The 23,537-nt window shown below is 35.4% G+C and overlaps 2 protein-coding genes across 3 annotated transcripts; both read right to left on the bottom strand.

Moving 5' to 3' along the window:
- Window positions 1-353: 353 nt before the first annotated feature.
- On the bottom strand, window positions 354-10,505 carry LOC145671334 (mitochondrial translation release factor in rescue). The gene is made up of 2 exons (XM_081740348.1): window positions 10,238-10,505; window positions 354-648 (listed from the first exon to the last, which is right to left on the bottom strand). Exons 1-2 carry the CDS (start codon window positions 10,503-10,505, stop codon window positions 428-430), a joined length of 489 nt encoding a protein of 162 aa, XP_081596474.1. The 3' UTR covers window positions 354-427.
- LOC145671335 (mitochondrial ribosome and complex I assembly factor AltMIEF1) lies at window positions 10,416-23,333 on the bottom strand. 2 transcript variants are annotated; one of them, XM_081740349.1, is made up of 4 exons: window positions 22,972-23,330; window positions 15,584-15,811; window positions 14,409-14,579; window positions 10,416-10,552 (listed from the first exon to the last, which is right to left on the bottom strand). In XM_081740349.1, the coding sequence occupies exons 3-4, from the start codon at window positions 14,574-14,576 to the stop codon at window positions 10,514-10,516; spliced, it is 207 nt and encodes a 68-aa protein (XP_081596475.1). In that variant the 5' UTR covers window positions 14,577-14,579; window positions 15,584-15,811; window positions 22,972-23,330; the 3' UTR covers window positions 10,416-10,513. The 2 variants fall into 2 exon arrangements, with proteins under 2 accessions (XP_081596475.1, XP_081596476.1); XM_081740350.1 differs by lacking the exon at window positions 15,584-15,811 and having other exon boundaries at window positions 22,972-23,333.
- Between the last annotated feature and the right edge of the window lie 204 nt (window positions 23,334-23,537).

Genomic DNA, 23,537 nt, shown 5'->3' with positions numbered 1-23,537 from the left:
TCTTCATTTTATTCTACCCTAACCTGGAAGCGCGCGTTTCCACGGGATACTCTCAAACTTTCGATTTTCCGATGTTAATTTTCATTCCATATAGTTTTCCAGTGTCAACTAGTTTGTCAATCACCTCCTGTAGTCCTTCGGTTCTAGCTATAATAACCGTATCATCACATCTCTTAGGATACGCATAAATAAATAAATGATCTTTTTAAAAAATACATGTTCATTTCAATGAGTGGGTGGGCAATTTTTGCATCTATATATACAGTATAACAAGTAAAATTAAGATTCATAAAAGTAATTAAAAGAAGAAAAACTTGTTTACAAAAACCACTCAAAAAATAAAGAATCAGAAATTAAAAATAAATTATTATATTGCAGCTTTTACTTTCTACATAATATAAAAAATATCTAATTTTTCTAAGCTGTTCTACTCTATGCCTTCTCTCTCTTTCCATTTCGTTTTCATCTCTGCTAATTTCTTTTGACGTCTATTGCGTTCACGATATTTCTTTTCTTCCAATTGTTTTATTTGAGCCTCAACACTTTGATCACCATTCCACAAATTGTCCAACTTTGTAATTAATAGTTTCCTAGCAATTTTTCTGTTCTGATCTAATGATCTTGATTGATGGCATTTGACTTGTAGTCCTGTTGAAGGAAAGACAAAAAGCATATTTAGTATTTAGTAAGAAGTAATAGAAAATACTAGTAGTAACTCGCATAAACAAAAACTTGCAAAGATATTATTTACCATCACCACTTTTTCACATTTTTCAATAAGGGTGAACTCCTTTGTGGCTATATGGTTAGCGTACCTGAGTTCGATTCTCAACTCCAAACGGACCAACCAATTAGTTAAAGTTCTAAAGTATCAACGCTACTGGCTTATTATTTAACACAAATCCGAAACACATTTTCTCTCACTGATATCAAACCTGGGTTTTCCGCATAAGTACGGCGAATGCTAAGCGCTTAACCAGAAGCTAACTGTTAACGCACTCACCCTGGTATGCAAAGCTTCAAGTTCGATTCCTGGAAAGAGTTCTACTCACATTAGCCTACAAACGAGAAAAAAAGTTTCAAAATAAAACACTACATTTTCCAGATCAAGCTGAATTAATCTTCCTAAGAAAATAATTAGTCAAAGATTTACATAATTTATGGAAAGTAACTCTCAACATATAGAAGTCTGATTTTCTTATTGTTGTAAATTACCATTCAACAACTTACTACCTGTTTTGCTCCTTCTCTTCCCAGAAAAAAAAAAGCGATTAATGCTCAAGAAGTCCTATTTTCTATTTCATATTAGCATTACTTTTTGAGTTTGGAGCAAAAAACTTCAGATGTCTCTCATTTCAGATCTAACTCCCTCAATTTAGAGGAGAGTTAGATCTTTTGCTTTATGAAACATTGTTTTACGTCTAAAAACAACAAAATTAAAAAATACATAATTACTTTTCGTACAGCTTGTCAATACCAATTCACATTACAGTTTAGAACTATATTTCGGACAAATCGGAAAGCCCTAAATAACATTCTATACCTGAATCCATTTTATACAGCATTTTCATAAAACCCACTACAATGCAACCAGATAACAGAAATTACTTTTCTTACTTGAATAAGGTTTGAATTTGTTGTTCTTACTGCTCATTCCTTAATACTTTCTTCTCTTGCTAATATTCCTATTGTTAAAATTACTACCTGTTCTTACCAAAACCATGAATTTCGGTTGCTAAGTAACGTTTTATTCTACAAAAGTTTTTGCTACACGACGGGCTTTACTTCGTATAAAAATAAATCCATTTCCCCTACCTCAAAGGGGATAATCGTGGGACGTTAAACTCAGATTTCATTTGATTTTCTTCATATAAAAATATATAACCAAATCAAACCTTCCTATAAATGCTCGGACACCTTGAGAGTCTTTGAAAGCCTAAAGAATATGAACTGGAACCAAAAAAATGACTTACAACTTGTTAAGTATAAAATGTCTAATCTCTCAATTAAAAAGAAATAAAAAGTCAAAGTCACATACGTCAAGGCACAACGTTAACATTAATTATAATAAAATAATTGGAGACTACGAATTTCGTCAGGCAGCCACAAACAAGATATCATCAAACAAAAAATTCCAAAACTATTATCCTTTTATAAATAAACAGATGGATAAATTATTCCAACGATGGAAACTGTAAAACAGAAATGGAGGAGAAAACTTCTATTGGAACACCTTCACTGCACAGACCCTAAACTTTCAAAAAAACACGCAAAAGAATTTACATTATGAAACTCCTAAGACTTGATTCACACATAGAATTATATCAAGCTACACTTTTTGAAAGTTTATCGAAGACACAACCCGTATTGTTGGTGATATGGACCACATTATCTTTAAATGTAATTTAACAGAAAATTACAGATCTAATTTATTAACAGTACTATACTGGATTAAAGGAGAGCATACTAGCCTTGAATAACGAACGAATTAATAGAAACTTACGAATGTACTTACAACTTCACATATTATAAAGATTTGTTATATTACAGAAAAGAAAAGAAAAAACAAGAAGAAAAATATAAAGAATACAAAACAGTGAAAGTAAAAAAAAAAACAAAGGAAAGAAATAGCAAAACGAAAGAAAACAAATCTGGTGTAAATGGTGCCACAGACTGTGATTTGTACCACAATAAAAGCCTTTATTTATAGGAAATGAAGGTGGGACATCGTGTGTTTTGCCAATAAAGTAATATCACTGGCGTTTTCGATGATCTACTTTAGATAGCAGATTACATAAAGAAAAAAAAAAAATTACTCCACCAACAACTCAACATGGACGAGGCGTAGTTTCTACCTTTATTCAGCATTGTACAGTAAATAAGAAGAAATGCGAAAAAAAAAAAAAAAAGCCGCTATAACTAGGTCGAAGATATTGCATTGCGAGGAGCAGCAGGAAAGGGTTCAGGTGGTTTTGGAAAAAATTCCCGCTCCCAAGAAATTTCAAATGCTTTTCTCACGTAACATTTCTTCTTCCAATATAATAGGTACTATACATGCCGAGCATCTTCTCTTATGCGGAAGAAATGAGAACTTTAATTTCATGAAAAGCATGAGCAAGATCCAACATAATTCCAGTTCTTCTTCTTCTTCTTCTTCTTCTTCGTCTACTACTACTACTACTACTAATATTTCGTAATTAGTTTGTTGGTCAGAGATTCTGTAGATTCTCATGAAGTCTCGGTTCAAGTCCTAATATTCAATTTAGACCTACAGGTTTTGTGTTCTACTGTTTTCGACAATAATGACGACATATATTTTCTTCCCGACTTTTCAATTATCCTCACTACTTGTGATTGAAATTGGTCAAGAACGAGGGAATTAATTTATCTTCCTACTTACGTGTAAAAACAGCATATTTTGTTTAAGATCTGTCAAAAATTCAGTTTTTCGAGCAAATTAGTCTTTTTACAAAAACGCACTGATGGAGAAAGAACATCGCTGGAACTATATGCAGATACCATTTGTTTAAACGGATGCTTTAGATAAGTGTAGTATCCCTTGGTGATTTTTCAGGGCAAATCAGTTATGTCACACTTGGTATACCACAGTGAACAGTGCAAAAAGTCTGCGGAAACCACATTTGCCAGCTAGCCTTGACGATTTGAAGAAATGGACCAGAACGGCCGTAAGTAGGATTGACCAGAATATTCTCTGACGTATATGAATGGAGTAAGGTCTATATTATGAACGTGTGTTATGTGACTAAAAAAGAGCATCTCAAGCACTTCTACCATTTGTAACTAAAACTTAATAAGTTTCTTCTTTTCATACTATATATTTCAATACTCTACGCCTTATACCTTCAACAGAAGATGCGAACGAAATTAAGGAAATCGTCTGAAGTACCAGTGTAAAAACTACCTTCTTTCGAAGGTAGAAAAAAATTGGAAGCCCTCTTCTCCTCCCACTGGAGAATCTTATAAAAACTCATGTTTAAAATTTGGTCCACACAAGTTAATCTTATAACTTCTAGATATGTGTGCATACATCGAGATGGAAGGATGAATAGGATTCAAAAAAACACTTTTTCGGTATGTAGAGCCATGAAACGTGTAAAGACATTAAAATTTCCATTTTTCTTTTCACAATCACTATATTTTGTTCTCTTCTATAGTAGGTCAAAAGTAAAAATTACGAAGTAATTGACGTTCAACGTTAGAAATTATAAAGTAACAAACAGTTGTTGAGGTTCACCTGGAACTTTGAAACAGACAAACTACCGTTCGAAATCCAACGTAGATTTTTTTTTTTCTTTTTCAAATTCGTGGGAATTAAAGAATGAGGTGAACAGCCACTGAGATTCAACGTGAATAATAATAATAATAATAATAATAATAATAATAATAATAATAATAATAATAATAATAATAATAATAATAATAATAAATTAGCCGTTTTCGTGGTTCAACGTGGGTATTTATCTCTATAAAAACAAGAAAAAAAAGAACGAACAGCCGTTTGTAGTTCAAACGCGAAAATAATACAAATAGGTGTCTTTGTGGTCCAACATCTAAGTCTCCATCTGTTTCAGGATATCTCTTAAAACCTCAATGATTTGAATAAAATTTAGTATATACAGCTTTCTCTTCGAAAGTGACACTATTGTTTGGGGCTGAAATATTAAGGTCAAAAGGGTAACTTCCACTTTCTTTTCCGTTTTTTTATTTTTTATTTTTTTTTAATCGCTTGTTTCAACAATACGCATAAGTAACAATGAACAAGATTCAGAAAGTGACTGATAATTTTGTGAATATTTTGAAAAATATGGGTGTTAGGGTTGAAGTAGACAAGTATGTCTGCTTTGGAGCACAGCCTCAAGGAAGATCCTGGCTCGTCAAACCGTTTCATTTATTGATTAAAAACATAAAAATTAAATTATGAAGGCAGACAAACCATTTACATACTTGGGTCGCTCGTATACTTCACAACGTGATATAGCATGGAGTAGAAAATTGTTTCATTTTGTAAACTTAGAAGATTTGTTGATAAGGTTGGATAAGTTACAATCAAATCGCACCAAAAAATACTGCTGCTCTAAACGTATTTAAATTAATTTATTGTTATTAGCCATTAATGTTACATTGCTATTTGGAATTACATATTGAAACATAAGGGGAGAAAATACTCAGTTGCGAAAAATGACATCAGTTAGGTGGCGTTCATTATGTCGCGGCATTCTTGTAGACGACTGGTTAAGTTTCCCATACAGCTTCTAAGCATGGCACGCGAAACCCTTTGCATTTCTGGGATTATGATATCGGAAAGAGCTACAAGATTACGTGGTTTGTCTATGTAAATTTTACTTTTTAGGTAGCCCCATACAAAATAGTCACAAGGTTCCAGGTCCAGTGATCGAGGAGGCCATTCTGTGTGGGGTCGCGGTAATTTTGGCACCAGTAGTTTTGACACGGTAATTTTGGCACCAAGAAACGAAGCAAAAATTTTGGCACCATTTATAATTGAAGTACAGAAAATGTGAGAAAATACTCTGAATGTAATACATATTTAAATTCACATGTTATTAACTAGGACTGTTCCAGCGCGACGAATCAAACCAGTGACGAATGTACAGTCAGCGACAAAATTTCTTTCTCTTCTGTGAAATTTATTTGCCTATAACTTTGGAATTGATGGACTGATTTGAGAAATTTATGGAAAACTGTATCTTCTTTGAGTTGCTGAAGACTGCACTATGTTCACTGCACTGGATTTGTATTTTACTTTCAAGTGCAAACAGTAACAGCTGATTCGAACCATGGAAATTGAAGTACAGAGAAAAAAAAATAGAAAATACTCTGGATATAATAGATATTTACGCTCACATGTTAATGACTAGAACTGTATCAGCAAGAATAATGAAACCAGGGACGAATGTACAAACAAGTTGGTACATTAACATCTATTATATCCAGAGTATTTTCTAATTTTCTTTCTCTGTACTTCAATTTCCATGGTTCCAATTAACTTTTACGGTTTGCACTTGAAAGTAAAATACAAACCCATTAGAGGGGAATTTTAACTTGCTTTGAATATCTAATGAAACTGCCAATAGTATCTTTATCGGTGTCTGTACTGTCAGTAACAAAAGTTCTTTTCCTATGTTAAAATTTCTTCCGCGAATATCTCTCGAATGGACGACAGATTTGAGTGCAATATTCAACAAGAAATTTTGTCGCTGACTGTACATTCGTCACTGGTTTGATTCGTCGCGCTGGAGCAGTTCTAGTTAATAACATGTAAATTTAAATATCTATTACATTCAGAGTATTTTGTCACATTTTCTGTACTTCTATTATAAATGGTGCCAAAACTACTGGTGCCAATATTTCTGCCTTTCTTCTGTGTGAGCAATGCAGAAGGCATCTTTTCAATGAAAGCGCTGTAAAAATAATAATAATTAAAAAAGCGATAGCGCAACAGACCAAGACTCCATTGCCACTGAAGTGCTATGTTGCAACAAATACATTCAACCATTCTGGTTCATATTTGGCCCACTGCAGCACGCATGACACTTTTTTCAAAACCTTCATGCCTCCTTGCCAGGCCCTGTATTATTATATATGAATCCCTAGTTTTGTTACTCCTACTTTTCTTAAACACGTAGATACTCTGATTAGAAGATTTTTTGAAACAGTGGCTTCATTTTCTGTTGATGTATTTTTATATATATATATATATATATATATATATATATATATATATACAAAAAAATGGTGGTTTATGTTTCAAACAATTTTATTTGCGCAATTCAAATTTATTCACTCACTTAGAGGAGGAAAGAGGGACGAGTTCTTCAAGCATCTTTTACTAAATAAGGGTGCTGATATTGAAGACAAAATAGTAATAATAATTGTAATAATAATAATAATAATAATAATAATAATAATAATAATAATAATAATAAATACACAGTTATAATCTAATGGTTTTAGGTAAGAAAAAACAAACGTTAAAGCAAGAATAGTTCGATGATTGGACCAGGGGCGTCATTTCAGCCTTCACTTGAGGGGGGCAAGACCACCACCGACATAAGACTTTAACGTTTTGTACTAGTATATTAGTAGACAATCGATTAAAGTATATTTATTCCTCAAACTCTTGAGGGGGCGGCAATTGCCCCCTCCTGCCCTCACTAAATGACGCCCCTGGATTGGGCAGGTGAAGAATTCCGAGGTAAAAGTATAGAGACCTCCCAGCACTTTCCACTGAAGAAGGGGAAAGCAAGACATTGACCTTCACAGGGAGGGAAGCTTTTCTAATAAACAGAATCGTGTAAATTGTAAATTCGTACGTCAATTCACTAGCACCAGATGTTGAGGAAGCATTGCTCTAAATTTGAGGTACGAATATAGAGTTTACACGATTCTGTTCATTAGAAAAGCTCCCTGTTAAGGTCAACGTCTTGCTCTCCCTTTCTTCAGTGGAAAGGGTCGGAGCTAGACGAGTTTCCTATCAGGTTCCCTGAAACAGACTTTCGTTCCTCAGTGATGTCTTGACCCGACTACGATAGTCCTATAGTAGTGGAACTAAGAACCTTTAAAGTTCATTTTTTTTTTTTTTCGTTTTCGCCACCCTGTAACTACGAAACTATGCACTTTCGACCAAGGTCCTTAAGAACTTCTTTTCTTATTTTGATGTGAGGAATCAATTTCCAAAATTTTGTGACAAATTTTTGTAACACCCTGTATACCGTCAGCTCATGTTCCCTCTAGAAGAGAATGATTAATCATGTAATGAAGTCACCTTTAGGAATTCTGAATATGCATTAATATTATAGTGATTGATAGGAAGTATTTTTTTGTGTGAAATTCTATCGGTGTTATTTTATTTTAGTGAAATGTTAATGTTGTGTTTAGGTTGATGGATATTGGGGTATGAAGGGAGGGGGGGGGGAGAAAGACAGAAATATATGATGAAATGAGGAAAGTTAAAAGAATGATTTTCAAAGAAGACACGAATGATTAAAAGAGAATAATGAGTAGCGAAATAATACATCGTAAGTTAAAAAAATAAGTTGAAATAATACAAGGTTAGCCTAAATGATTCATCAGGTTTCAAAGTACTGTTAATTTACAAGTATAGACGTGCAAAGACGGGTGATACATGAAAAGATAGATAGTTACCAAGTTTAAAAAGTCCGTCTTGTGGCTCGCGTGCACACTAGATGGCAGCAGATCTGCGACGGGACTATACAAGATAGTACCCATGAAAAAGAGTTTTTGTGTGTTAGAATATGCAAAGTGTTCGTCGGCTACGAGCATTCATTCGTACGCAAATACGGAAAAGCTGCGCCTGGTCACCAGAGTATTTTGCGTTGATTTCGCCAGTTTCATGATACTGGTTGTCTGTGTAAAGGGAAAAGCACGAGGCGATCAAATGTTTCAAAGGAAATCGTGAAGCGCGTAAGATAGAGCTTTGTGCGCAGCCCACAAAAATCAACCGTGAACTGGACATTCAGCAGGAAATAGTGTGGGAATGTTTTGCGGCGGTGTTTGCATTTCAAACTCTACCGTTTGAAACTATTACAACACCTTACTCCAGATGATTATGCCCGCCGATTGCAGTTTTGTACCCGAATGCAGCATGCTATGGAAGATGATGATGACCTTGCAACGATACTGATATTCAGCGACGAGGCGACTTTCCATCTGTCGAAAAAGGTGAATGTCACAATGTGAGAGTGTGGGGTACTGAACTGCCACATATTCGTGTGGAGTTGGAAAGGGAATGACCAGTTTAAGGCTTGCAAGAACGACTGATTTTTGTGGGCTGCGCACAAAGCTATCGCACGCGCTTCACGATTTCGTCTGAGACACACGGTTGCCCCGTACTTTTCCCTTTACACAGACAACCAGTATCACGAAACTGGCGAAATCAATGCAAAATGCTCTGGTCTGTCATTTAGCAAGTACATGAGCCAAAGCGGGCTTTTAAAACTTAGTGAATGCATGTATTTTTTCATGTATCACTCATTTTTGTATGTCGTATACTTGTAAATAAACAGTGCTTTGAATCCAGATGAATCATTTAGGCTCACCCTATATTGTTTAAACAAAGGATATATATATATATATATATATATATATATATATATATGTAAGTTCATACTCTGCATGTTTGTTAGGGGTATGTGTTTTTTGTTTTCTATAGTATATTTAATGTTTAATAAATTTAGAGGTTATGACATTGATATTTATTTATTTATTATATAACCTGGAATGTTAAATGAATGTTGTATTTGAGTGGATCCCAGGCCTGCCGGTCAATGGTAGTTGCGCATTGACATCGTGTTATAGGGTATAGGTCTGGATCCACATAATGGACTGAATGGTATGGGGTTGGTTTCAAATAGGATTAATATAACTATTTTTTTATTCGGATTCGGTAATTTTTAATTAGGAACGATAAAACTGTTACCTACTTTGAGGAATGACATTTGGCTATCGAATCATCATAGGTGGTATTCTGTCATTATTGGCAGGTCACTTGCTGCAACTGAGAAGCTCCCATGCTCCACGAAGTTTTCCGCTTAACCTCTTCATCTTCACATACGATTCTGTTTTAATATCGCCCATTAATTATAGTCTCATTCGCCCTCTCCCTCTCTTTCCTGCCACCATACCCTCTAGCAGGTCCCTTATGATAAAGTTCCTCCTTACGCAATGTCCCAACCAGTTTCTATTCCTACTCTTAATAATATCTAAAATTGTTCTCTCCCCACCATTTCTAACACCCTCTCATTCGTTTTCCATTCTCCACCACACACACATTTCGAAAGCTTCTTGTTGTTTTCCATCGTTTTACATTTATAACCTCTTCTGCTCATTACAAATGAGAAAAAAAGAAAGCATTATGGTATTTACGAAAATTCGCTTCTGAAGGTAAAACGAAGATAAATTTCCGATTTTATTTTCATTAAACCTTATTCTTTCCGTGTAGAGAAAGGATATTTCTATTAGTAGTAATAATAATAAAGTTAGTGCTAAAGATAATCCTGAGGATTGGATAATTGAAAGAACAGGGTTAAGGATACGTTTCTAGTGAAGAAAATTTACAATCAATCAAGGTTTCACTACAACAACTGTTATCCTCTTATCTAATCTGATACTTATTAAAAGAATATCTAACTTCATCCCAATTTATGTCAAATGAAAGTTTCAGCTAATAAATAAATACCTGTTGGTTTATGTGTGAGCAGTACACAATTAGAAAGCTTGTTCACAGCTTGCCCACCAGGACCATGGCCTTTCACAAACTGCTCCTCCAAGTCGTCTTCATTAAGTGACGGCACCATCGAGTAGTCAATTACATGCTTAGCTCTGGTCACAGACACTCCCCATGGAGTCACACCACTACCCAAGCGCGTACGACTTCCATTACAAATTGATAGAAATTCTCTGGGTAACTTCATAATTTTAAGTAACGTAGACATTTTGGATAACATTCACTGTACTACAGTATTTTCTTTCTTGATAGCAGTGTGCAGCCTTTCTGTAAAATAATAATTAGAAAAAAGGTGTAAAAAAACAAGTGTAACAAGCTTTGTTGAAGTAACAGATACGGAACTAAAGTAGGATGTAGTGAATTAGGGCTGAAGGATACACAACTGGTATGAACAATAAAAATCATGAAAAATTACAAAATATATGAATTTGGTTTTGCTAGTAATAACAGAGGGAATGAGTATATACTGTCAGAGTATGTGGAATCTAGCGCTGCCAGATTACATTTTAAATGTATGTTTTGTTACAATAATAAAGCATCAAAATAAATATGTTTATTGAGATCTCTCGGATGTATATTTCATTCGATATTTCTTCTATACAGGGTTGTCCATAATTATGTATACCGGTATCATGTTTCAAAGACTGCGGTAAAGAAACTAGGAACATAACTTGGACATAAAATTGAACATAAACAGATTATTCTCATACATTTCCTTACAAGAATTTTAAGCTCTGTTCTCGATGGCATGCTCCACCAATGCACCATCCAAATCAATACATGCCTGGAGACGAAGAGCAACGTTGTCAGAAGCATGTCAGCATGTCGGTATGCATACTCCGGGCCTATAAAACACTAGCAGTAACGTCAAATTTATTAATTCTTACGACTGTTAACACAGAGAGCCCATTTCCTCCAAACCCGACTGTCATCCTCCGTCTCACCTCCAATGTTGTAGCAGAGTACAAATCCACACTATGCAAATGCTGTTCCAGAGACAACGATTCCGCCATCATGTCTGGCGTACACTAATGGTCATAAGTTCAGTGAGCGTTATCCCCACTCTTAGGATACACAGTGTTGCCATATCGAAACGTTTTGTCCAGAATTACAAATGCTACAGTCAGTCAAACATCATATACATAATAATTGGGTCACCCTGTAAATAACATAACGATGTTTACATTTTTAAATACAATTACTCTTTAGATTCAATTACCTTTTTAAAATAAAACAGGAAATTTCGTTTTAAGGCCCATGCATTATTAATTTCAATCGAAAAAATACAGTATAACATACTGGACAGAAAAAAAAAAAAAAAAACATTGACAACAGGAAAACAACTTACCAAAGAAAGGAGTCTCAAGGATTAACTTTCATATCCAAAATATACAACAGGCTAAATCAGGCTTTTAGACTTATTATTTCTTTGATATTTGTTCCCAAAATAGAGAGGTTTTTGCATGGAAAAGTACCAAATACTTCCTACCATTATTCTCAGTTCTATTGTTACATTGAACTGATATTTATTTATCACCACGCCTAAGTTCTGCACTGTGTACAGTACCTGTCCAGTGCCGATACAGTGTAACTTGCTTCGAATGTCATCAAACTAAATGTGAGACTTACTAATGATCGGTAGCAAGGCAGTCGATGAAACAGACACATTTCTGTGTTGCCATGTTTTGAGCGCTTTTCTTTCTTTCTTTCTTTCTTTCTTTCTTTCTTTCTTCTTCTTTTTTTTCTGGTGTGTGTGTGTGTATGTGTGTGTAAGTATGTATGTGCAAATCGTGGATTTTATTTTCTTCTGCGAAAATTAAACAATTTATCCTAACACTAAAGAAAAGGAGAGGAAAGGAAATTCTTAACCTCATAACCTTGAAAATTTAACAAGATAAAAAAGGGCCATATTCCCATCCATATTACGTCGAATTGAATTTTGAAAATAATTATTTTTCATCTATTTATTTCTTTAATTGTTGGTCATAAAGACAACGTCGAGAAGAACACATTGATGGATAGGTTGTGTCAGTAGGAACGTTGGTTATAATTTCGGTACATTCTGTGGTTACGAGGAAATGGACTAAAACTTTAAGCTTCTGGAATCACACATTAGAAAATCAAGTATACCAGAATGACGTAATTTCTATTCTCCAGGATGTTCGTAAAGTCTCATAACCCGAACTTTTGAACCAAAAGTGCGAATGAAATGAAACTTCCATCCAGAAAAGGTTCTTTGTAGATACTTTTGACGTATAAACCGTGAGGTGTGGGTTCCACGTTCGTCCTTACAAATGCCAGAAACAGAGAAAGGTGAAGAAAAATTTTAAGGTGAAGAAAGGTGACAAAGGTGAAGAACAAAATGTGAAAAATCAGAAATTAAAGGCTGTTTAGCTCTTTGGTGGACAAATGGGAATGCTAATGGGTAGACTGTTAGGAATGTATCGTTCTGAAACAAAAACGGCATATAGACACCAAGTGTAGACATTTCATGGCCGTGATAATGGCGTGTCGTAAAAAGCCACCTGTTTTCCGGCATTATGGAGCAATATGGCAATACTAACGAAGTCATGGCCAGGCGTAGATAGATCATTATGTTTTCTCAATGATTTGCAAGTTTCTTGTTTGTTTACAACACCTATCTGTAGGATAGTTGGTGACTGGCCACATGTGTTGACACCGTCTGGTACCGTGAATGTTGCCATATTACGCCATAATGCTGGAAAACAAGTGTTTTATAAGACATGCCGTTATCACGGTGGGATGTGTACTGGTGGCATCTAAGAAGGTTGCAAGGCTACGGAATTCGGTCTTAGCGACCCTTCCAGCCGAGTTTCTCCACCTACTCCCGGCTGTGAAGATTTTTTACAGGGTGGCCATCTTATATCTAAATTTCCTTCTAGAAATCATAATTAAAGGAAAGAAAAAAGATGCAAGCGATGGGGAAAATATTAAATGGTTAGAATATAATGACGTAATTACATAATGTAATAAAGGTAAAAAGTACTTTCAATTACACCAGAAAGTGAATCCATTATATGAACTAGCTAATCCTTAATAGCCTATGGTTTTCGCTCTTCAGTTTCTATTTACATGTTTAACCTCGATAAGCTAATTTCGTTAAAATAGAGGAAAGCCATATGTAAAGTCCTTTTTGTCCAAAGCTGGAGATAACTCTTTTCGAAATTATATTTGTCGTTAGCAGAGTTCACTTTCTTAAGCAAAGTTCATTGACGTAATTAATCCTTATTACATATAAAAGGGAAACGTCTCAGCCTGTGAGTAACGATAATTCTTAATAGTTCATAGTCATGCTTAGACATCAGTAGAGTTGAGTTGATTTTAGTTTAGCGTTCCTTTCAGCAGCGAGGCTATAGGCGACGTGGACCTACTGATTAATGTGTAATCCAAACCATGAGCTCCCGCCGGGAATCGAACCCGGGTCTCCCACGCCAAAAACGTGTACGCTAACCGCTTAGCCACGAGGAAGCTTTAGACACCAATCGATACCGCTAATGTGCAGTCACAACTTGCACATAAAACTATTGTGATGATTTAACTCCAACTTAAAAACCATATTGTTTCAATTTAATTATTTGAAAATAGGTCAAGGTCTGTGATCATATTTAGATTTGAGCATTAATACTCGTATTTGTGAATTGCTACGACAATATATTGTGATTATGTAATTGCAACTCATAACTCTATTATCTCAATTTAAGTACTGAAACTGTATAATAATGATGATGAACTGTATGCTTTGCTTTTATTATTAAGACAAAGGCGGTAGCTATATTTAGATTTGAACATTAATTTTCGTGTAACAGGAAGTTAGTTGGTGGACAAACTTAAAAAGTTAAGTGTAAACAATTAGAATGTACAATTAACTAATTTTAACCTATTGCGCACAGAGAGTCGAAGGCTTCGGGGAACAACTACTGATAAAAAGAAACCTCTTTTAGCCTTCCCCGCTGGTCTAATAGCTAGCACGGAAATGTCGTGCGCGTGGTCCAGGGTTCTATTTCCGGAGGGAGATGACTGAAATTTAAACATACTTCACTCCAGTTTACAAACTAAAAAGCAATTCTTACGAACTTTAGAATATAAAACCTTATTCCCTCACCTCATAATGAAACTTCCTTTGTTCTTGGTCTTCCAAATCCTTGTTTTTCTTGAACTCCTGCCGGATTCTTTGTCTAAAATAGTCTTTATCTGTCAGCTTCAGTTGCTTTCCATATTGCAGCAAGTTACGATATAATGTTAATACTTCTCGACTGCTAAGGTGACCCATGCTCTAAGATAAATAAATAAATAAATTCTAATCTTAATAATAATAAAAGTAAAAAAAAAAAAAAAAAATAGTGAGCATGAACAGTTGGAGAAAATGTTCCTATTTTGATTTACAATCTCACTCTTTTCTTCTTCTATGAAATCAAATTTCTAGTTCTACGTCACACGTTACGACCTTTAAGCTAAAGGAGACGGGTTATTAATGAAAGTGAATATTACTAATGGAATAGTTAAATTTTTGATGAACGGGAACTACATCTTTTATTCTTTCTTTCCGAAACTAATGATATACTGACCTATACAGGAAACCTTTCTTGTTCTCTTTGTAAAATTACAAAATCGCTAATTAGCTTTTTTTTTTTTTTTTTTTTTTTTTTTTTTTTTTTTTTGTACATTTATAATAATTACTTTGCAACCATAAGGAGGATATTACTGTCTGACAATTTTAAATGTGAAATGTTAGTTTTTAAATAAAATATACATACAGAACACTGTACAATTAAGAAATCGTTATGAAGAGGTTTTCCTAGAGATCCAAGAGGTCGGAAAAACCTTTTTTTTTTAGAAGCTTTTCTCTGGACTTTTTGCTTGGATTTTTTTTTCTTTTTAAATAATAATCAAAGTGGAGAGATAATAGTTCAAGTTTTGTTTTCAGAGAGATAATATGAAAAAATATTTAATCACTTCATATTGACAAGAAATATCTGAAAAACTTTGAGAATTAATGAAAAATCGATCATTCAATAGGAAGTAAAAATTTCAAAACCGGTGGACACAGTGGGTTTTTTAGTGCTAACAAATTGTTTACAGAGCTATTACAGGGCTTCTACTGATCTAAAGAAATCTATTTCCATTACCTTTGGCAGGAAATTCCCTGACTTTCATGACAGGTATCGGACGACGTTAATATATAGATAAGGAATAAATAACGGTGACTATTTACGTATTAGAACATTTACTTTAAAAAGACAAATAGTAGTCAATTGCTCATACGTACATTCCACTTACCTCCGATAAAAATCTGAGTTGAGTTGAGCTGATAATTAGTTTTACATCCCGTTCATCAGCGAGGCTATATAAGACGTGGACCTACTGATTAACGTGGAATCCTAACCACATGCGCTCCCATTGGGAATCGAACCCGGGTCTTCCACGCCAAAGACGCGTACGCTAACCGCTTAGCCACGAAGGATCTCTCATAAAATCTGAGCAACGTCCCATATAATGGTTGATAACCTGAAATTGGTGTAGAATTAATGTAAGAGAAATATATATTTTATAAAATTCCCCTGGCTTTTCCTGATTTCCAGTCTTTTTCCCTGATCTTCCCTGACTTTCCTGACCAATAGGAATCCTGTATTAATCTTCGACGACAAAAAGTATAGTAAAGAGCAAGGTGTATTGATTTAAATCAGTCTGATTTAAATCACGATTTAAATCAAGATTTAAATCACTTGATTTTTTTAATAAAAATCGCTGATTTAAATCAAATTCCGAAATAATATAAAGTGAAAATAAGTAAAGTCCCGTTTCTGTTCTGTTATTTCGATTATGGAAGATGATAATCATAATACAATGTGACTCAAATGTACAGTATGTACAGCATAGCATGAAAACAAGTGTCATGCAGAGGATGATTAGGGAAAATCCCGTTTTGAACGGGTAACAGGATAATCCTGTTTTCTTCTCTTCGTAACATAGGGTTTATATTGTAAATCGTTAACTATTCCAACGGGGAAATCACCATCGACATTTAAGACGAAGATTCTTTTGTGTGCGCGTCTATATATTTGTTTCCAGATAAAAGGACGTATTTAGAAGTGTCCTATCCCCTGTCCGATTTTTTTTTTTTTTTTTTTTTTTTGGTTTTAGATTTTATAACTTTAGGCAAAATTTATGTATTTCGTGCCGCAAGCTACTTACAATTTCCTTAAAAATTTGCCCCTGCCAAATATCAGTAACTTTTGTGGAAAAAAAAGTGTCACTGATAAGCGTTGCTGTACTTTTTCCTTAACGCTTAACCTATTAAATTATATCACCTATTTTTATGTGATAGGATAAAATCTTCATTATTCGATTAAAAAAGTACCAATAAAGCTTTTTACTTCGTTTTTTTCAGGACTGAAGGCATCGTAGAGCACGTTACATATGCTTTCACGCCTCTCTGCGTCGAGACATAGGATGTGATGGCATCATAATTTTTTTTTTAAAAGATATTTTTTGTTGTGCCTATTTTTATTATTTTTTGGCGGGCCTACATTTTGCATTCAGAAGACTGAAATTCTGCACACTCGTCCAGTGCACTCTTAGTATTTTTCAGATTTGTTTCAGATCTTTATCTTTAAACAGAGGCGGTACAGAGGGGGAAAAAGTAAAAAAGGGGATTAACAGAAAATCCCTTTTTTCGTGATTTTCCAGCCCCAGATAGCCTACACCAGTGTTTCTCAAAGTGTGGGTTGCGGGCCATGTTTTTGTGGGTCGCGAGAAATTAAGTATGAAAATTTTATTTTGATGCAGAAACATATGTTATAAAGCACCATTCAGGAAATGAAAATTCGAAGCGTTTGTTAATGAGGTGAAGAGTAAGTGATTGCTCAGAGCCTTGCCTTGTTGTACACATGGGAAAGAAAGTATTTGACAGTTGACAAATTTTGTTTTGTCAATAACTCGGGAACAAATGTATTAATTTGGATCTTTTTGTTGCTATCATTAGACTAGTTAACTTAATAACTTGCCAAAAGCGGTACTCTAATAGGCTATTTTTTGTTTAGTTATTAGGAAAAGAAATTTTGTCAACGGAAAAATACTTTCTTTCTTGATTGTACAATCAGTAGAGATGCTGGATTAAAATGGAAAGAGAATGGGTGAGTCAAAATCTGTCACGGGGTAGGGCACTGCGTTGGGAATATTGTTAGCTCTGAGTTACATTTCTATGGAAAAATTAGAAATATGACTTTCAAAATTTAATTGGTTTGGAACGCATCACGATGTGTATTTGAATAAAACTAGCTGGGCCACAAAACAGTTTTAATATTTAATATGGGTCGCGGTCACAACAAGCTTGAGAACCACTGGCCTACACAATGGAGACATTTGAAAATACCGTTTGAAACTCTGTTTTATTCTGAAGAGAATAATGTATAAATCATGATTCTAGGATAAATAGGGATGTCTGAGGAAACTTTTATATTACATCCGGGTCATCTGGGGTATTGTGAGGATTTTCTTAGCTCATTGTTAAATATTTTTCCCACCCTCACTATTCAAGATAGAAGCTTGAAATTTTGTACACACATTTAGTACACCCCTTAGCATTTCCCAGTTGATTTTGAGATCTGTGCGTTAACACAGGGGAGTCCAGAGGGAATCAAAATTTGATAAAAAAAATCAGAAAAAATCCCCACTTCTCTCAAAATTTTCCGCTTTAGGTACATGATAGGGAAAATGTGAATGTTACCGTTTTAAAAGCTGTTCTATTCTGAAGAGAATGAGGTATGAACCATGATCCTAGGGTAAATAGGGATGATGCTTGACTGAAAGTCTATAATTTACACACACACACACACACAAATGTTTGGGATTGATATAGGTTAACGATTTGGAATTAATTCAAAATTCAACCCCAATAGTTTCACTTAAATTGCATAATTGGCATTTAATACTAATTCGTAATGCTTTTTCTTCAGTTCGCGACTTGTATTATGCGAGGAGAAAGATTTGATTTAAATCAAAAAAATCGATTTAAATCAAAAAAATCATCAAAAATGATTTTTTTTAAAAAAATCATGATTTTTTTTCCACCCTGGTAAAGAGTTTGATAGTGTTAGAAATAATCGTTCTGAAAATGTAGTAGATTTTGTGGGAAAAATTATTTAAAAGTTATGAATAAACAAACTTCATTATAAGTATATATAAAATTATTAAGCCCAGTGAGAAGGTGAACGTTTAAAACACTACCCACAAGTTTCATATTTCAAAAGTTTTGACAAGAAATAACAGTAATGAAAGGACGAATTCTGTGAAAGATGATGTTAAACTAACATCATATCCAAAATAACCATAACGGGAAACGAGATGTAAACAAGACTTTATACCAAAACAAAAATAATTTGCATCTCTTTCTTGGTTCATGGTACGTTTTCCTTGTCTGGCACACTAAATTTAGGCAACCAGTAAAACATACAAATCAAAATGTATAACTTCCACGTACTTGATAAGATCTCTACATCTCAACCGAAACGACAATTGAGATGTAGAGGGTTACATAACTTACATTTGCTGGCAACAACTGCAATGTCAGTTTAAAAACCAATCAAGACTGCTATATCTGAACTGAGCATAGGACCCACAAGTACTGGAGTCGTAACCTAACTTTCCTAATTGTACAATACACTGCAGGGAAACAAAGTGATGCTGAACAAGGAAGTCATAAAATGCCCCCCCCCCCAAAAAAAAAAGGAGAAAATTCTCCATGAGAATTAGAAAAAAAAAAAGGCTTCTCATTGGGAGGGGGGGGCTAAGCTTGGCTATTTTGCATCTCCAGATCTTGCCCAGGTGAGATTTTGTCCCACCCAAGATTTTGACCTGCGAGATTTCATCCATGCGATGAAATGAAATGAAATATTTAAGTTTTACGTCCCACGATTATGCCGGTTAGGCTAAAGGAGACGATGAAGATGATGAAAGACGAGTGAAATGGTGGAATGAAGAAGTGGAAGGAAACGGAAGAATCCCGAAAAAACCACAACAAAGTCCAGCACGGTGTTTGTCCACCACAAAGTTCAAACGCTGCAAACTGGGATCGAACCAGGGACCCCAAGCACCGGAGGTGAACGCTCTACCATTGAGCCACCTCGCTTCAGCCATGTGATGTTTTTGTACTGCAAAATTTTGGTCGGCCAAGTTTTAAGCTGAGAGACTTTCTACCCAAACTTCTTCTGACATTACTTGGCATACCCTCAACAATCACCTCAGCCACCATCTGCGCCAGTTAACTCACATGTACAATTGTACATTATTTGGTTTTGAAAACTAGTACACTAATGTTAGAAGATGTTTTGAGAAACAGGCCCCTGGTGGTTCTCCTATGAACCTCATCTATGCTAAGTGAATATTGTTACGTCACCCCACGCAAATCTTTAGAACGTCAATAAGAAGGGAATTAGTGACAGAATTATAATTTTTCAACAATTATTTCGAGTGATGTGCCTAAACTAGGGCTGCACGAAATCTGTGGCTTATATCCCGATAAGCCACGCCCCGTCAAACTAATTTTGTACTAATGTAAGTGAACGAAACCAAACTTAATCTAATCTATAGTAGTTTAAACTAACCTAACCCAACCCATTCATAAAGTCATTATTATCATGTTGAAAAACTGGCGGAGGCTAACGGAATAAAAGTCAATCTAATTGCGATGCTATCTCAGTTTAGGTATACATAGATTTGTAAAATGTACGGAAGATTAAAAAAAAAAAAAAAAAAATGTATAAGTACTTGGAACATATGGGAATTTACCTCTCACGTATAATAAAGTAGAAATGTCAAATGCAAAGTGTCCTCTGTAACACATAATATTTAATAAGAGAACTATGATAAAGTGAAGTGTAGTGTAGTAAGTCGTGATCCGTAACCATGGACGTTTTCCAAACGTGTCTGTAATGAGTCCGACTTCCTCTAATGTTCTTTTAGTAGTTAGTGACTGCAAAGTGTGATACTGATCTGAAAGAGTCACAGGCAATGTTGGAATTCTCTGATGTAGTGTTTATATATATCAGAGACACTTGAGGAGATATTTAATTTACCAGATATTGGAAAGGATAAAACATTAGGATATTGGAAAGGATAAAATCTATATTCTTCATATTTTATGCCATATGAAGGGTTTTTCCACTAACCTTCTTTATGCACATACCCAGCATCGCTGACGCGCCTGCTTTCTTTAGACGCAACCCAAAGCTCGCCCAGATCGTAGAGACCTGCACGGGCCGGGCCCGGCCCGAAGCCCAGCTCGGCCCGCGGGCCGACTCTGTTATTTCTTTGGGCCGGGCCGGGCTTGGGCGGGCCGACACTGTTATTTCTTTGGGCCGGGTCGGGCTTGGGCTGGCCGACACTGATTTCTCTTGAGGTCGGGCCAGGCTGGGGCAGATCAATTGCAATTCTTTAATAATTATTGACTTTCGTTAAACGATAATTGGAATAAAGCCAAACTTTGAAGAAGTGAAAATGTTACAAGGAATGCAATAGCTATTTACAGTTTGTGTTGCTTAGCGGCTCCTCTTTCACTACAGACGATTGCAGGCAGTATGCAGTAAATTTAGCTCTGACCTTGGCCTTCACTGAACTCAAAATATAAAAAGAAGGCGTGGGAATGTTTTGCCTGTCGCTAAACAATATTGCCATCTTCACTTTATGCTAAAAATCAATTAAGTTAGATTTTTGTTACAGGGAATGGAGTTTTTGTTCTCTCGATGACAGGCAAAGTTCTGTGAGGCAATGGTACCATTCGGAAGGCAAGCGTTAGGTTGTGAACCAAAGTTTAGAAAATATTTCTGAGGGTTAGGTCAAATTTAGTACTAAATTTTGAGAAAGATTGGGGCTCGAGCTAATTTTTTAAAAAAATTATCGGGCCGGGGTCGGGCCAAAAACTTTTAAAATTTATCGGGCCCGGGCCGGGCTTGGGCCAAGAATTTTGAAAAACTTATCGGGCCGGGCCGGGCTGAAAATCTCCAAAACTTTTCGGGCCCGGGCTGGGCCGGCCTAGGTACGTTCGGGCTGGATTGGGCTCGGGCCGAAATTCGGCCCGTGCAGGTCTCTACCACATCGTTCCTTCTTTAAGCGGTTTAGATAGCATCCTCGCTTTCAGTGCCTACCTAGTCCAAGTTAGTGATTATCGCACTCAGTTTCTAAGGCGTAAGCCACTACGCTCTGCTTATTACCGTAATGGATAAACCTTCCTACAGTCAATCTGCACTCTTAAGAACCATTGTGTAAGACAGTATACCTATGAAAGATGTAAATATAAGTATGATACCAGAACTGCAACTGCACGCTAATTTGCTAAATGAATTACAGTTCCACATATGGAAGTAGAGATAATAAATACATACGAAGCAAGCCGTTTACGTACTGTTATTCTGCGCATATGAACCACCACATATTAAATCTGAACTAGTGATACATTAGTGTTTAGTTCATCCTAATTATACATATTATCAAATTATCCGACCTACATTACTGTGCGAAAAAAACACCTTTGTTTAGCGATGGGGGCGGGGGAGGTTTTTCACCTACTTTTTTTTCCAATATTCTACTGAGATTCGGTTGTCTTATGGTTCCAGACGTTAAATTTGGTTAGGTAACGTTATCAATATTTTATTTACATGGTATTGCAGAGCGAGTGTTAGAGCCCCGCAAGGCACGTTGTTTTTTGTCTTCGTTACAAATATTGCACTTCCTATTCCTACGTAAGTCACTACAAAGTTCTAGTTCGGTAATCTACAGCTAAATTTGTTAAAATTTTTATCACACTTTACTCAAATATCAATTAATTATCAGTCACAACTATCAGCTCGCTTCTGCTGTGAATCATCCTGTATTTTGCCAGAGGTTCACTTGAGCAGACGGTTCTACCAAATACAAAATGTATAGGTCAAATACAATGTCAAATATTTTTTGTGACGGAATGACAGTGTAAATATAAGTAATTCTTGTCAGTGCACACTATATTGAAATGAACTTTTAGGTGATAGTGAAAGTATTGTATGTGTAAGTGTCCTCTTCCACTATCCTCGTTTATACGTATAACCTCCGACGCTAACGCGCCTGCTCCCTAAGGGCGCACCGCCTCGCTAACGCTCAGGCCTCCCTTGCTGCACTCCTTCACTGACTCGCTTAGATAAGATTCATGCTTTTAGTGGCCACCTAGCACAAGTTGGTTCATATTTTATGCTGCACATTTACACTGTATTTATACTGAGTCCTCAAGTCATCCTGCAAGTAGTAATGGAGTTCTCATTTAGTGTATGTTTTGCTAAAAGAAATACAGAGCTCCTATCTAACCTGAAAATGTAATATGTAAAAAATTTTGGTAGAACCGTCTGCTCCAGTAATACCTTTGCCAGTTTTGACACCCCATCTCTAAACTGTTACTAAATAAAATGTGTGAAAAAGTGTCACTTATTCGGAAATTAAGTTCAACTACCGGCATTTTCAGTGAATTCTTGTTTGAAAATTATACCGGTATATATTTACTTGTATTATAACGTCCGTTTTAGGCAGTACTACAGTATATATGCACTCTTTATAGAGCTACATGCTTTTTACTTCACACATTGTTTTAATAAAGCAATCACATCCATTAAAATTAGTTATATTTTAATTTTAATTTTACTCACTTTAAAACCTCCTCTTTATGTAAACATTTCCGTCATCTTCTTCTTTCTTTCTATATCTTTCTCAATGTATTGATGCTCCAGGAATTCGTCCGTTGAGCAATACATACGGTAAAATGGGGATCTTTACTTGCAGAGATGAATGGTCCAGGATGAATTCGGGATCGAAACAATCACTTCATGTGGAACATTAACTAAGTCGAAGATACTATAGATTACAAGCTGCTATGAATAACAAGAGCACTGCACTGTTGATCACTTTGACACCATTACAAGTCGTAGTTGTTTACTAGGTAATATTGTAGCAGATGATAAAGAACGAGGTGGTTTTTGTTAGCTAGTAAGAAAGACACTGTTACGGGGCTAGAGAAATAAACAGAGTGAATGACTGTGTTGAATATCGGACGGTAACCAGGCGTTAGGGAGCACTGAAAGGTCAAGTGGTCAATAGAACCTTCATTTTCTCAACAATAAAACTAACGCGTAAGGCGCTGCTGCTGTGTATATTGCTGCATGGGAGTCTGAGTATAATACGAAGACGAAGGCGAGAATATAAACAATGGTTTTCT

This window comes from Thermobia domestica, chromosome 15 (assembly GCF_964235325.1).
Source record: "Thermobia domestica chromosome 15, izTheDome1.hap1.1, whole genome shotgun sequence".
In the NCBI taxonomy this organism is placed as follows: Eukaryota; Metazoa; Arthropoda; class Insecta; order Zygentoma; family Lepismatidae; genus Thermobia; species Thermobia domestica.
Note: the sequence above shows the minus strand (reverse complement) of the source record. Positions and strands in the feature narration are given on the sequence as shown.